This window comes from Lotus japonicus, chromosome 6 (assembly GCF_012489685.1).
Source record: "Lotus japonicus ecotype B-129 chromosome 6, LjGifu_v1.2".
NCBI classification, from domain to species: domain Eukaryota; kingdom Viridiplantae; phylum Streptophyta; class Magnoliopsida; order Fabales; family Fabaceae; genus Lotus; species Lotus japonicus.
This window is the reverse complement of record NC_080046.1, coordinates 45173686-45190070: the sequence shown is the minus strand read 5'-3', so window position 1 is coordinate 45190070 and position 16385 is coordinate 45173686. Positions and strand designations below refer to the sequence as shown.

General features: G+C 38.4%; 1 protein-coding gene across 1 annotated transcript; it reads right to left on the bottom strand.

Moving 5' to 3' along the window:
• Positions 1–6343: 6343 nt before the first annotated feature.
• On the bottom strand, positions 6344–8704 carry LOC130725394 (uncharacterized). The gene has a single exon (XM_057576631.1). The coding sequence runs from the start codon at positions 8702–8704 to the stop codon at positions 6344–6346; it is 2361 nt and encodes a 786-aa protein (XP_057432614.1).
• Between the last annotated feature and the right edge of the window lie 7681 nt (positions 8705–16385).

Below are 16385 nucleotides of genomic sequence, written 5' to 3'. Positions count from 1 at the left end.
TTCCATCATCGCCCGTGATCCTTGCTAGCCCTGGCGCGTCGTTATGCTTTTACCAGTGTTTGGGCGGGCTTCACATTAGGGATGCCCCGCCCAGTCCACAAGCCCCCAAGACATGAGGTTCAAGACTCTTGAGTCGAAATGTCTTCATCGCCTGATGCATGCTTCGCCTACTTGTAGTAGCGTGAATCCTTCCCTTAAATTGGCGTGTATTGCCTGTTTGGCGGTCTTCGCTTAAGTGTCAATCATACGTCAATCAGATCTTTTTACTGACACACGCATTCCTCTTTTCCCGAATTTTTGCCATCATTAGTAATGAATGCAATCTATGTGTGCGTGCGTCTCGAGAAGTTGCTTCGTTTAGGAAAATCTTGAATCGCGGGATTTCAATTACACCTTTTCAAAACTTTTCAAATTCTTGCCCAAAAGTCTCGACGGTTCGTACTATTTCCCACTCATTCTCTCTCTTCTCTTCTCCTCTATAAAACCTCTCCTTTTGTCCTCACTTTTTACTTTTTACAACTTTACTGCTTCCCTTTTTCTGGAGAACTACTTGCTTTGATTCATCTTGCTTACTCCAGCCGTCGTCATTGCGCGGTGTTCTCCTTTAGCCGACGTTCTCCTCACCCAATCTCTCATCCCCTCCTCCGGTGAGTTCTTTACATCTTTCTTTCTCATTTTATTTTCTTTCTCTTTCTTGACGCTATTCATCTTCCTCTTTTAACCTTCATGAAATTACCCAGTATGTCATTGAATAGTGTTAGCGTTTCTTCTTTAGAGCTTTCTTCACCTTCAACGGGCGGGGCAATTTCTTCCCCCTCTGTTATTGAAATTCATTCCTCACCTTCTATTCACGAGGATTCCGGGGCAGTCTGTTGATTCTGTCTTTTCTTCTAATGAAGGTTTATCCTCGCCTGAATGGCGAACAGACGCACATTTAGTTGAAGATAAGTGTTTATGGCGCTCTATCTGGGGTAGTATTGGGAGTATTAATTCGCTTCGAATATCAGCTCAAGGGTTCACGAAAGTAAATCCCGCCACTTCATGCAATGATGATCTGCAGCTAAATGTCCTTCCCTGTGGCGATATGACTGTGTTCTTTTGCGAAAAGACTCGTCAGATGAGTCGCCCGACTTCTTTTATGTCTATGGTTATTTTTTTACTGATTTGAACATTAAACTTCCTTTTTCGCCTTTCATATGTCACGTTTTATCTTTTTGGAATGTGGCGCCTTGCCAACTCCAGCCCAATGCTTGGGGCTTCATCTGTTGCTTCGAAATCTTGTGTGATCATCTGAGCTTCACGCCCACCTACCCTTTGTTTTTTCTTTTCTATAAGTCTGTTACTAAAAAACCTACTTCCGTGAAGTGGGTTCCTCTCCTAGCCCGCAAGAAAATGAGTTGGTTCACTGCTCTTAAGAGTCATTACAAAGTGTGGCAGAAAAAGTATTTTAAAGTTGTTGAGTCGCCTGAAGTAAAGAACTTGTTCCGGGATTCCAACAATTGCCCTCTCTTCCCGTTTTACTGGACAAAAAATCCTCGCCGGAAAATCTCTGTTTCGTATGACGCCTTAGACGATTCCGAGCGAGGGGTTGCTGATTATCTTCGGTCGTTGCCGGTATTCTCTGGTCATGATTTGATTGAGGCGTCAAAAACTGGCACCTTAAATCAATTTTTTAGTAAGTTAATGATCTTTTCACATAACTTGATTTGTCATTCATTCATCACTTTTAACTGTAATACTTTCTTGTGCAGCCACGATGGGTAAAGGTAAGGTTGATGCCAGCCCTTTGAAGATGAAAGAGTATCTCGCCCAATCTACTGAGGCGGCGAGAAAAAAAGCTGCTGATGCTGAGCAGAAGAAAAAACTTGAGGGTACCTCTGACTCAGATAACATCAGAGACCCTAAGCTCCAAAAAACTTCAGGCGCCGTTGAAAAAGCTGCTGGTGACAAACCCTTGCACCAGACGACTCTAAATCAATCTGGTTTGGCCTCAAGAGGTAAACCGGTAGAGAAAAAGAAGGGACAAGATAATATCCCGCCACCCCGAGGAGATCCAAATGCGCTGGTTAACCGCCCGCTGACACCATTTGCCCATGCTGGCTCTAGTTCAGCCGTTGGAGGCGAGACCCTCCCTACCTTGATGAGTTTGTCTGATCCTCATTTTAACGGTTTGGATTTTATGAACCGAACTTTTGACAACAGGCTCCACAAGGACATTTCTGGTCAAAGTCCCCCCAACATTACTTCCATGGCCATTCACCATGCGCTTTCAGCCGCCAGTACTGTGGCGGGCATGACTCATTATGTGAAGGACATGCATTATTCAGCCAAGAATCGTCTTGAAAAGAAGGCGGCTGATTGGAAGGCTGCGTATGAGCGAGCGAAGGGCGACGCCGAAACCACCAACAAGCACCTGAAGTCGTCCGAGGAAAAATGTGCTAAGTTAACTGAGGACTTGGCGACTTCTGACTTACTCCTGCAGAAAACTAAGTCTTTGAAGGAAACCATTGATGCCAAACATACTGCTGCCCAGACTAAGTGCCGGAAGATGGAAGAAAAGTATGAACGCCTGAAGGCTTCCATTCTTAGGCGTGCATCCATTCAATTTGCTCAAGGCTTTCTCAAAGCTAAAGAGCAAATCAGTGTTGTCGAACCTGGTTTTGACCTTTCCCGTATCGGGTTTTTGAAGGAGATTAAGGATGGGCAAGTAGTCGGCGATGATGATGTTGATATCGACCTCCTTCCTCAATTCAACTCTGAGAGTGAATCTGAGGAAGAGAATGGTGAAGATGACCACGGCAAAGACAAGAATGAGGATGAAGAAGAAAAGGACCCCAAAGCTACTGCAAGCCAAGACAACAACGCCAATAATGAAAATCTGGCTTGATCTCGTTTGTTGTTTATTTTGTTTATGGGCCAAGCCTTGTTTTGGGCTTCGCCCTTTTGTTATTTGAAGTATGTATGGGTCACGCCCTTTTTTATCTTAATGAAATTTCTTTCCTTCATTTATGTTATTGCTATTATTGTTTACTGAGTTTTGTAAGTTTAGGCTTTTATTGCCTTAGTCAATTTTGTTGACGAGGCTTGGTTTCTAGTAGCCACTAGAATTGCCAAGGCTTTGTGTACTCAGTGGCGATGTTTCCTTATTCCGAAAAACTTACACGCGGTAACTTGTACCTTTTGTTGTTTTACTCTGCTCGATATTCAAATATAAATTGTTAAGAACTACTGAACTAAAATCACTTAAAATTTTCATTGATTTTCCAAAATATGGGAGCTATCATCCCTTCATTTACATTTACCGCCTCATTAAAAACCTTATACGGGAAAAAAGAGTGCGGCTTCTTTAACTTTTGTTGTTTCTTTTTCAACTGAAATATTGCTTCAAATGCAAGGCGTTCCATGTTCGTGGAACTATTTTCCCATCCAATTGTTCCAACTTGTAGGCCCCATTTCCAATATCCGCAATTACCCTGTAAGGACCGTCCCAATTAGGTGAAAGTTTGTTGTGTTTGTTGGGTATCGTCCTTTTTCGGAGCACTAAATCTCCCGCCTTCATGGTTCTCGGAACGACCTTCGTTGCAAACCTGCGGGCGACCCTTAGCTTTCCAGCCTCGTTCCTTAAGTGTGCCTCCCTCTGTTCCTCTGGTAGCATGATTAGATTCGCAATCAGATTTTCTCCGTTGTCCGATTCATTGAACCTGGCTACTCGCCAGCTTTGATTTTCGACTTCCACTGGGAGCATAGCATCAGTTCCGTAGGTCAAACAGTATGGCGTTTCTCCAGTACTTGACTGTTCAGTTGTATTGTACGCCCATAACACGCCTGGCAGCTCCTCCGCCCAAAGACCCTTTGCTTCATCTAACTTCTTTTTCAAACCATTTAAAATGACTTTATTAGCCGATTCTGCTTGTCCATTGGTTTGAGGGTGCTTTACAGATGCGAATCGCATTTCAATCCCCAAATCTGCACAAAACTCTCTTGTTAAATTACTAGTGAATTGAGTCTCGTTGTCCATTACCAGCGCCATAGGAACACCAAACCTGCATATTATCCTTCGCCATAAAAAATTTTAATCTTAGCGGCGGTAATAGTTGCCAATGCCTCAGCCTCTATCCACTTAGTGAAGTAATCCACTGCCACAACAATATACTTCATTTGCGCCTTTGCTATTGGAAAAGGACCTAATATGTCTGTTCCCCACATGGCAAAGGACCAAGGTGCCATCATGGTTGTCAAATGTTCTGGTGGCGCTTTATGCAAGTTAGAGAAAATTTGGCATTTCACACACTTTTTCACAAAATCCAAACAATCCTTCTTCATTGTCGGCCAATAGAATCCTGCTCTTAGCACTTTTACTGCCAACGATCGCCCCCTTATGTGGCTGGAGCACACTCTCTCATGTACCTCTTCCATGATCCTCTGGGTGTTCTCTGTATCAACGCATTTGAGTAGTGGTGACATTATACCTCGCATGTACAACTCACCGCTCACTAATGTATAGAAGCTGGCCTCCCTGCGTTTTTCTCTAGTATTTAAATCATCTTCACTTGGGAGATTTTGAAGAAAACTTTTAATGGGTTACATCCACGAGGATTCCCCCTCCGCAATAGCTTTAACCGCCTTTATCTTTACTTCAACAAGGTCTATGCTAGGGCGAGGAAGAGTTTCTTGAATGACTGTTTGGTAATTACCCAATCGTCCTGTGCTAGCCAGTTTTGCCAAAACATCCGCCCGCTCATTCTGGCATCTTGGAATGGGCTCTATTTTGACCTTCTCAATTTCCATCATCAGCCTGTGTACGATTTCCAAATATTTGGAAAGTTGAGGATCCTTCACCTGATACTCTCCTTTCACCTGCTTAACTACTAACTGTGAGTCACCTTTGATGAACAACTTTTGAACTCTTAACTCGATGGCGAGCCTTAAGCCCGCTATTAGTGCTTCATACTCGGCTTGGTTGTTGCTAGCCCTGAACTCAAACTTTAAAGAATGTTCAATCACCATTTTATCCGGGCTTTCAATCGTTATTCCCGCCCCACTTCCTTTATCGTTGGAAGAACCATCAACAGACAAAATCCATTCTCCCTGCATACCCTCGCCGTCAGTAGGAGTCATTTCTGCCACAAAGTCTATCAAACTTTGGATTGTTACGGTTCCTCTTGGCTCGTACTGGATGTCATATTCTGACAACTCAATTGACCAACTGACTAACCGCCTTGACAGGTCCGGTTTTTGTAGTACTTGCCTTAAAGGAATATCAGTTTTGACTTTTACTTGGAAACTTTGGAAATACGGCCTAAGTCGTCTCATCGTTTTTAGGATTGCTAAAGCTGCCTTCTCAATTTTCTGGTATCGCAGCTCCGCGCTCTGCAGGGTGTGGCTAACAAAGTAGATAACTTTGTACTTTTCCCCCTCCTCTTGAAGCAATACGGTACTGACTTCTTTGTCTGTGACTGCCAGATAGAGTGTTAAAGGGGCATCTGGCGTGGGCTTGGATAACACAAGCGGTGATGCTAATAACTTTTTTAATCCAAAAAAAGCTTGCTCACATGCTTCAGTCCACTGGAATGTTGAGTTCTTTTTCAAGCATGTGAAGAATAGAGCTGCCTTATCACCCGTCATTGGTAAAAAACGGGCTAGCGCAGTCAATCGTTGCACCTCCTTAACAGTTGTTGGGCTTTTCATTTCCAAAATCGCCTTGCATTTGTCTGGGTTTACTTCTATTCCTCGTGATGTTATCATGAACCCTAAAAATTTTCCTCCTTGGATCCCAAAAGAGCATTTCTCAGGATTTAATTTCATGCGATATTTCCTTAATTGGGCAAATGCTTCCTTGAGATCGTCCCCATGCTCGCCTGATTTAGTTGACTTGACTATCATATCATCAACATAGACCTCCATATTCCTTCCAACTTGATTCGCAAAAATTTTATCCATCAGGCGCTGATAAGTAGCGCCTGCATTTTTCAAACCAAAAGGCATTGTTTTGTAGCAGTAATTGGCCTGATTTGTCATGAACGCCGTGCTTTCCTCATCTGCGGGATGCATCATGATTTGATTATATCCCGAATAGGCGTCCATGAGACTCAGAAGTTCATTTCTGGAAGCCCCGTCTACCAACTTATCCACATTAGGCAAAGGATAAGAGTCTTTTGGACACACCTTGTTCAAGCTTGTGTAATCTGTGCACATTCTTCACTTTCCATTTGCCTTTTTGACCATTATTACATTGGCGAGCCAAATTGGATACTGTAACCTCACGAATAAACTGGGCTTTCATTAGTTTTTCAGTTTCTACTTGTACCGCCTTATCTTTTTCCTCGCTCATTCTTCGCCTTGTCTAGATGACGGGTTTCGCTCCTGGCCGTATAGCCAACTTGTGAGTGATTATGTTGGGATCAATCCCGGGTACATCATTGATCATCAAAGCAAACAAATCCAGATTATCACCCAGAAGGGCGATCAATCTCCCCTCCTGTTCCTTCGTCAAGCTACTACCGATTTTTAGTATCTTGTCCTTAGCTTGTGCTAACTTAGTTTCTTCCGAAGGCTGTGGGAGGAAATCGTCGGCATCATCCCTTAGGTCCAAAGTGAACCCCTCTTGAGGAAAAATTTCTGTGATCCTATGGCTTTCCTTGACAGCTTTTCTCCCATAGAGCGTCACACTTCTCAGATAACATTCCCTTGCCGCATTTTGATCCACGCGCATAACCCCAATTTTCCCATTGCAAGTCGGATACTTAATAGTTAAATGGGCGGTGGAAATCACAGCACATAACTTGTTGAGGGTATCCCGCCCCAAGAGTGCGTTATAATTCGCCCTACAAGCGAGTACCAAGTATTTGACTTGGAATTTCTTGACGAATTCTCCTTCGCCGAAAGCGGTTAGTATCTCCACATAGCCTCGTACGTTGACACGATCCCCTGTGAACCCCACCAGAGTTCCTTTGTTTGGCTTTAAATCTGATTCTTTTAGACCTACGCGATCAAATGCGTCACCATAAATAATGTCAGCCGAGGATCCTTGGTCTAAAAATACCTTCCTTGTTTTATAATTGTTGACTCTGATTGTAACCACAATTGGATCATTGTCATGTGGGATTACATGAGCAAAATCTTGAGGAGTAAATGTAATGGGAGAGTGATTCAACCAACATTCACCCTCATATGTCTCGTGAACGGAATTTACCGCGTCCACATACCTCTTTTTGGCCTTACTAGAAATCACGCCACCTCCAAATCTGCCCGCGATTGACGAGCATTCGCCTACAGGATCGCCCAACTCTTCCACCACCTCCTTTCCTTTTCCTTTATCAGCCTGAGTTATCTTGGTGGAATCTTGTGAGACAGCATCTTTGACAAAATTCGTCAAATGTCCCGCCTTAATCAACCGATCGATCTCACGCCTCAAAGTCCAACAGTTATCGGTTGTGTGCCCTAAGGCCTTGTGGAGTTCGCACCATCTGTTTATATCGACGTTAGATGGTGGTCGCCGAGGTGGCGGTGGATATTGCACAACATTCGTCTGACCCACATCCCTCAATATTGTGCTCAAGGCATTCAATTTGGTGAGTGGCGCCACATTTGGCGCGGTGGCTGGCTGAGCAGACTGATTTGGGGAAACTCCTTGTGTATTCCTATGCCAAGTGTTGCTTTGGAATCCTGGTTTTGTGTTGTGATATGGGCCAGGTCTTGGTATGCGTGGGGTCTGGGCTAACCTTGTATCTTTCTCAGCCTTAGGCTTTTCTTGTGACGTCGCGCCTGGCTGGGTATCTTTCTTCCCATCTTCTCTTTCTTGCTTACTTTGATCATCTTGCTCTATCAAAATAAATTCCTGAACTCTGGCACGGAGATCCATCATATCACCCGTTGGGCGCCTTGTTAAATCTCGATTCAAATCTCCCGCCCGGAGCCCATTTTTGAAAGACGCCAGACACACATATGGACTATCTTCCTCCAATTGGACAACCATCTTGCTGAATCGCGCCATGTATGTCTTAAGCTTTTCCCCTGGTTGTTGGTGTATACTTATGAGATCAAACATAGTTGCCTTTGTTGTTTTGCCAGCTGAGAATTGAGTTAAGAATTTAGTGGACAAATAAGTGAAATTGGCAATTGAGAAAGGTGGTTGTCTAATAAACCACTGCATCGCCATCCCTTTAAACGTTGAGGGTAACAATCTGCACTTCACCTCATCCGTCGCCCCAACAATAACCATTTTGGTGTTGAAGTACCTCAAATTCTCCATAGGATCAGAATCGCCTGAAAAGGCGTCCAATGCCATTGTCTGTAAATGCTTGGGTATTTCAACGGTTGTGACGGCGGGCACAAAAGGTTGGAATTCAACTACATCCTCCGCCTCAAGGCGCTGTCCCTGTTTGAAATCTCTCATCTGATTCAAGTATTCCACCTGAGCTTGCAAATGTTCATTCTGGCGTTGAACATTTTGCAAGGTATCCAGTATGTGTTTCAATGCTACTGGCGTAATACATGTTATCCTTTCTTGCTCTTTCACCGGATCATTGGTCTTAAAATCTTCCAAGTTTATGTGTTCAGACGACGTTGTGCGTCGCCGAACACCTGGATCTGACTTGGCTATCAGATCTGAAGGCTTGCCCTGGAGTTGGTTTAGTTGGTGACGGCGCCACCGAGTGAACACTATCCGAAGAAGCCTCCTGCTCTTGTTCCTGAAATGCAGCATGATTATTGTCCCGACCGCCGCCGCGTCCGCCGCGACGACCACCACCTCCACGGCGATAATCGCGACGGCCCACACCGCACGAACGAGTCTCCATCAACCGTAACCCTCACCCTCTACGTCAAGTGTAGATCTAGGTCAGAGCCACAGACGATGCCAATGTTCTGTACTAGGGAATATCTTAGGTAAGAAAAGTACACTCAGAAAACCCTAGCAGAGCTCAAATTAAGACATGATATAATAAAAGGAAATATTCTCCTTAAATGTCATCAAAGTTGTCAGATACAAGGTAAGAACCTCCCTTTTATAGTGGGTGAGGTCAATCATCTAGATTATTCCCATATTTGGGCCTTTACAAACGAGGCCCAAATCCCTATACAGATAAGACAAATCCAAAAGAATCTTCTAGCTGGTAAATGGGACCACCGGTAGAACAACATGCCTTCCATCATCGCCTGTGATCCTTGCTAGCCCTGGCGCGTCGTTATGCTTTTACCAGTGTTTGGGCGGGCTTCACATTAGGGATGCCCCGCCTAGTCCAGATCTTATAAATTAAATCTAGAAAATATTATACATTCAACATTATGGGGTTTTAAAATCCGGTAATGTTAACACAAGACGCCAAATTTTGGAATCAGTACGTAAATTGATTTATTTGCCTCATTGTTAGAACATTTGACACATAATCAGCTTAAAAAATATTTCATGAGTATATGCTATGATAGCGCACTTTTAAGAATGGTGGGAATTAGTAATATGACTATAAAGTTTGTAGATCATGAAGCATATTTATATCCATTTCTTATTTTCCTTTGGAATTAGCTTTTGATACTACCAGTAGCTACAATAGCCAAAAGAGATTAATCCTCTATCAATATTATCACGAATGGAATGTGAAATCGTATGAGAGTGTATTGGTTAAATGATTGGTTAGTCACTTATATAGAGAAATATATATTTGATTAGTGTTGAGAGTGTTTTTTTTTTTTGCAAACTTTTTATATTTCAAAATATGAAAACTCAACGAGAATAATTGTGATGTATTTTAAAAAATTTAACAGTTGATTTTCATATTGTTATAATGTTCATGTTACAAACTTATGTGTGTATATCGCCTCATATTGGTTTAGGTTAAGACATATCATTTACAACTAGGTGTTGATGGAATACATGTGACCAATGTAATTAATTTATATTTCAAATTTTTGTAAACAAATTTATATCTCATATTAATGACTAACCATATTTTGTCTACCACTGCCAAAATCTGAACCAATCATCTATGTAAAACACCCTAAACCATGAAATACTATAAACCTTGATTCTTATCAAAACCATTTTTGCCGAAACCAATTTCAATAAGCATCCCTCTACGATTTTATAGTTGAAAATAAATTCTAACTTTACTATTTCCACCTTTAAAAGTCGCATTGTTTTCATCTGTGTTCCTTTGTTGGTTATTCAAATTATGACTTCAATTGTTGTTCTCATTTCTGTTTTTCTTTTTGCTTATTTTCTTGCCTTTCGGCTCTGTTCTTCACCTGTGTCTCCTTTGTTCTTTGCATTGTATACTAGTTTGGGGCACCCATTGTGCCCATTTTATTTATATATTATTTGGCATTACAAAAAAATTATAACTTCAATTTCCTTTCGTACTTGATTTGTTCTTCAACATTTCCAGATTTTTCAACTATCGAAATTGCTACTGCACTGCTTTTTTTAAGCTAAATATAGTTTTCAATTTTAAATTTTTTAGATTTTCCTAAATAGTTTTTTTCATCACTTTTCTAATGTAGAGAATAGAACTAAGTCATGGAAATTCAGAGGATGCCAACAAACAGACTCTTATATTTAGAAGTTCACCCATTTGTTGTACGTTTAATTTGGTTCTTTCAATATAAAGTAAACAACAAGATATGATTTTGATGTTTAACCGTTAATGTAATATTCTTTCTGCCCTTTCATTTACAAGGGAAGAAGCCTCATTTCAAATATGTTTCTTCAAGAATTTGGAAGTAGGCTATCCCCAACAGTAACTTTCATAGATCCTGTTGGAAATGAATTCAACATTAAGGTCGAAACTGAAGGTGACAACAAATTTTTTGTTGGTGGAATGAGAGGGCTCATGTTTTATTACCGTTTTGATGATGGTGGTTGAGTCAATTTGTGTTACACCGGAGCTTCTGAATTCCATATTATAAAAATTGAGGATCGAGAACAACATGAAGTGACCTATCTAACACCCCCTATATCATTTGATATAAGCAGACTGATTGCTAAACCAGACCCAGTTGATTACACCAATGATTCAGAATTCTCGAAGTTTGAGATGTTTCATGAAGTGAAACTAACAAAATCTCATATCACTGATAACAGAAAAGTTTTTTATTTATATATTTTGCATGACTCATATTTTCTTCTTCAATACTATTTTGTTGGATATGTGTTTAATTTATATTTATTTTCTAGGCACTTCCAGCAGAAATAATAAAAACAACATTGTTACCTAAAAAGCCAACATATTGTGTTTTACAAGATAAGTATAAAATGAGATTTTACTATGATTGATTTGGAACCCAATGAGTGATGTTGAGTGCACCTTGAAGAATGGTTGGAGAAGTTCATAAAAGCTAATAAACTCACTGAGAATCAATCTATATTGTTTGTAATTCATAAAGATGATCTACATCTCATTCATGTTGGAGTCTTACATAATCCTTCTTCATAGAAGACTTCCTCCAAGATGCAATCCAATTATAAGGACGTTATTTGTAAATTTTGTAGTTGTTTTCAATTTATCATGCTAGTTGTTAATTAGATGAATTGAATTTTAAATCCAACAATTTTGTATTAGAACTAGGACTTTGTTATTGTTTCTCTAGAAAAATTATCTATGGCAGTTTTTAATTATTTGTTGTTTCTTATTTTCTTTTTTATAGATACATTATATTATTTTATTTAAGAGTATTAGTACTACTTCTTTTATATCTTATAAATAGTGTAGAATTATTTACAGATGGGAAGAACAAAATAAAAAAATATCATTTATTATATATTCAATTTTTATATCATAATCATATTAATCAAACATAAGATTATATTTGTATTTGTCATTTATATAAAAAAAATTAATTCATATATTAGAAAGAAATTTCCCTTTCTTTAGAATTATCCTCTCGTGCAAGGCACGAGCAACTATACTAGTACTATATAGTCTATTGTTTAAAAAAGAGCAGTAAATGACACCCTAGATCAAAAAGGTAACATAACGATAAAGAAAAATCCTATATTTATGTATATATGTCACTCCTAGATACCATTTAATTATCTTATGTTTTCAAAACGGAGGATGTAATTGTATAATTTCTAATTATCTTGCTTAGTTACTTGATTGTATATATGTTCCTTATTTTGAATTTTTGCAAAAGAACCAGCACAATGATGTGACAATGCATTAGGCATAATACATTGGAAAGTCATGAATGAGGATAAATTTTCTCCTAGATTTCATGATAATCCGTCTAAAATGTCAAACCAATCCTATAGATATAGAAAACTCGTGGTGATGTTGATGATCGTATGAGAAATCATAGATTAAGTTAACTGTTCACAGTTAAGATAATGCATGTATTTTATAGCTCACATTGAATTAGCTAGCATGAAAAGGAGTGCAGTATCCATGACATCACTCTAATTTTCCTATGCTACTTTGCTACTTTGCCACGTAACGAACTAGGATTATTATTATTTTTTGAAAACGAAATGAATAATAATAAGAAAATGCTTGAGCCAACTACTTTATGTGAGCATTTTTTATTTTCAAAATTAATAATGCCTTGATAACAACCCTTCACTAATGTGATTACATAAAGAACACCACCATTAATTACATATCACCTAGCCAATATAGCACAAATGATTTATACCATGAGAAATCACGTATATTATACGAATTAAATCTATCTATAACATATATAAAGAAGAAGTTTTGGTTACATAAGGGTAATTACTCATTCAATGTAACAAAAAAAAAAACAATCATTCAATTTATCATGACACATAGGTGAATTTTTTTTTCCATGGACTTTCCTGTAATTGTATAGATTATTTCATAGAAAATTAATCATGGTTGTTCTTTACTTTTGATCTTAGCCGTCTATTTCTTTTGTATTGCAGAATTAAAAAAAAAACTAGAAAAAAGTTAATTAAGCCTAATGAAGAAAATTTATTCTGAAATACCGCGGCTAATGAGATAATTAAATAAATTAAATTCTCCACATTTATCTTCATCACCAGCTCAAAGAAGAAATCATAAAATAATAATAATAATTTAACCTTTCCATCTCCAACACAGGTAGATATAACAGAAAGAGAAAAGTAACTATTGATATATCATTTAAAGAAATTCATGAGTAACGCATGAATTTATTTTCAAAAAACAAAACGCGTGAATTTAGTGTATTCTATAATAACATCTATCCCACAAATATTGCTTCACCTGCTTAATTTTTTAAACATAATTTCAAGGGGTGGGCTCTTTCATTCTATCTCCCTACCTCTATCAATTTCATTACTATTTATAATAAAAACTAAAAACTACTGGATGTCATTGGTACTGTTTGTGTTATGAGTTACTGGGTGAGTCCTTTCTTCTTCTGTATTTCTTTTTCTATTATTATTTAAGCGCATGATTTCATACTCATTCTTCAAGTTCTTTTCGATCCCCTTAAAACTCTTCAGAATTCTAGCTTTTGAAAAACATTATTAGTACGAGATTCAGTTTGGGAAAAAATATTATGATTCATTTTTTCTTTCCTACTTCAAATTTTCCTGATTGAGATTTACTTTTTGTTTATAGAAAAGGTTTTGCTATGGTATGACTATAATTAGAATGACCTGCCTATCTGCTAACAAGCTTGAAAGGACAATCTCTACGCCATCGGATGGAACCTTCAGAAAAATAGAGCATTGCATGAGTAATTCTCTATTTCGTTTATGTTTTCATTTTTTCACTACTTTCAATATGCATATATTTTGTTGATCTTAGATAGCTCTCTAGGCTCCATCAGATGGAACCTTCAGGTATTATTCATGACATGAGTCAAACAGTTATTGTGTTAAATGGTTACCATAGGGGAAGTGAGAAGGTGTTGTTACAAACTTGGTGAATGGTTTGCTTTGGAATTTAATGAGTTATAATTTTGTATCAGTGATTATGGATTAACTGGTTGAGCATGAACACTTTTGCCTAGAAAAGTACTTACACTACAACCTTGTGTATTAAGATTTAGCGTGGATGAGATTTTTTCTTTGCATGGTGTAGGCTTGTCTATAATTTCAGATTAAGGAGCTTAATTGAATGCACTATTTTAGAAGACTTTCAAAGCTGTTGTGGGGTCTCATTTACATTTCAGTACAACTTTCCACCCTCAAACTAATGGTCAGACCAAAAGGATTACTAGATCTTAGAGGATATGTTTCGTGCCTGTGTGTTAGACCTTGGAAGGAGTTGAAATTATTAGTTTGTATCTTTGATGGAAATGACTGATAATAATGGCTATAAGGCTAGTATTCAGATAGAATCATTCAAGGCATTGTAAGGTAGGCGAGGCAGATCCCTTATAGGTGGGTTTAAAGTTGAAGAAGCTAAGTTTGCAAACTCTCAGAACTTATCCAAGATATAGTAGAGAAAGGTTAAGGTGGTTCAAAATCATTTGGTTACAATTTAGAGTATGCAAGAGTCTTATGCTGATAGGAGGCGACACCCTTTAGAGAATGGAGATGGTGATCATGTGCTCTTGCACGTCTCTCTAATGAAATAAGTATTATAGTTTGGTAAAACTGGAAAGCTAAGTCCAAGAATTGTTGGACTCTTAAAATCTTAGAAAGGGTTCGATTGACAGTTCTGCTAGATCTTTTATAGTTCATACAGTTTTTCATGCTTTTATGCTTCAGAGGGATTCATATGATTCTTCTCACATTATTAGTCATGAGTGTACAATTAGATGAGCATGTGCCTTATATGGAGCAACCGTTAGCCATGGTTGAAATAAAGGTGAAAAATCTGCGATCTAAGGACATTGAATATTGGTTTAGTGAAAGTTCTTTAGCAACAAAAAAATGACTTGGGAAATTAAGATAATCATGCTTGAGAAGCATTCCCTACTGTTTGAAGCTTAAGGTTGCTATCACATTAAAACATTCGAGGACGAATTTTCCTTAAGGGGGGGAGATTGAAACAACTGTGTTTCCCTTATAAAAAAAGATATAATATATAATGATAGTAGTTACATAAATATCAGAAGCAAAACAAAAAGAAATAGGAAAAAAATAAAATAAAACAAACCTACAGGGAAATAAATCCACGACAACACCCACCCCACCCATTATTATATATTTATTAATTCTAAAACTTAAAAACCTAGCCAATAACTCTATGCGAGACACATCTCTCCATTTCCTTCCTTTTCTCGTTTTGTTCCTCCAAAGCAGCAGCGCTGCTCTTCGTCTCATTCTCCTCCCCATTGTCTTTTTATATTATTTTTTTCCACTAAAAAACAGCACAAGGTCCAACCGTAAATTACCCACTCGTGAGAGAATTCAAGTGGAAGAGCTTTGGGATAATTTTAAGAATTGAGGTTTGTGCTATGAGGAAGGAGAAGAATACCCACCGCACAATTGCTCTTTAATGCCATTGAGGTATACTCACAACCTGTAAACTTAAATAATAGTGTTATAGCATAGGTTAGAATTAAGTAGAATTATACTTAGGGCTTTTGGGTACAATTTGGGGTTTCCATAGTTGCTCAGGGATAGTGTGACATAAGGTAATTGTTGCTGAATTATTGAAGTTGATTTTTGATATCCAAACTTGCTGGCTAGCGGTTCGTTCAATTGTCGTGGAGTTGTTGGAAGCAATTCATATGATTCTCCGTAGTTGTGAGTGGTTTTCAACTACTATGACATGTTTTAATGATCATATAACAGATTTAATCATTTTACCATATTGCTTATTTATCTAAATTGGGGAAACATGTTTTTATATGTTTGACTATCATTCTTGAACTTCTTTAAAAGATGATTTTATGAAGTTGATTTTGAGCATGTTTTATGAATTGACATGAGAAGTGTTGTTCCTTTGTTGTGATTGTCTGCATTTTAGCTAATGTTTTGGTCTGTGGCAAGATGTCGGACACGATGTCTTAACATCTTGACTGTGACATGTGTCCCTGCAAACTGCTGTGTGCTTGGATGATTAATTGTGAAGCTTTGGATTGATTTCGTGGTAATCAAGTTAGGGTTGTTGAAAAATATTCTGTGTGCTGCTCAAGGAATATATCAAGTGTGATCAAATCTGTTTCTGTTTCAGAAGATTTGATCTGGTTTTAAGTTGTGAAAGTTCCAATCTATTTTCAAATCTTATTTGATAAGATTTGGTTCTGTTTTAAAAAGATTGACTTTCTGTTTTGTTGTGGACTCCTTTGTTCGTTCAAGCCCATCAAAGACAAGGCCTGAAGAACTGCTATTTATGAAGACCTAAACCTAGTTGCTAGGGGGTTTTTGGGGTGGAGAAATTAGGGTTTCATATTCGTGAGTTCACACTGTGTTTCCGTTGTTCTCTCAGCAGCTTTATGTTCTTGTATTAGCTGAGAGTTGTTGTGTTGTGTTGGTTGTTTGATCATGA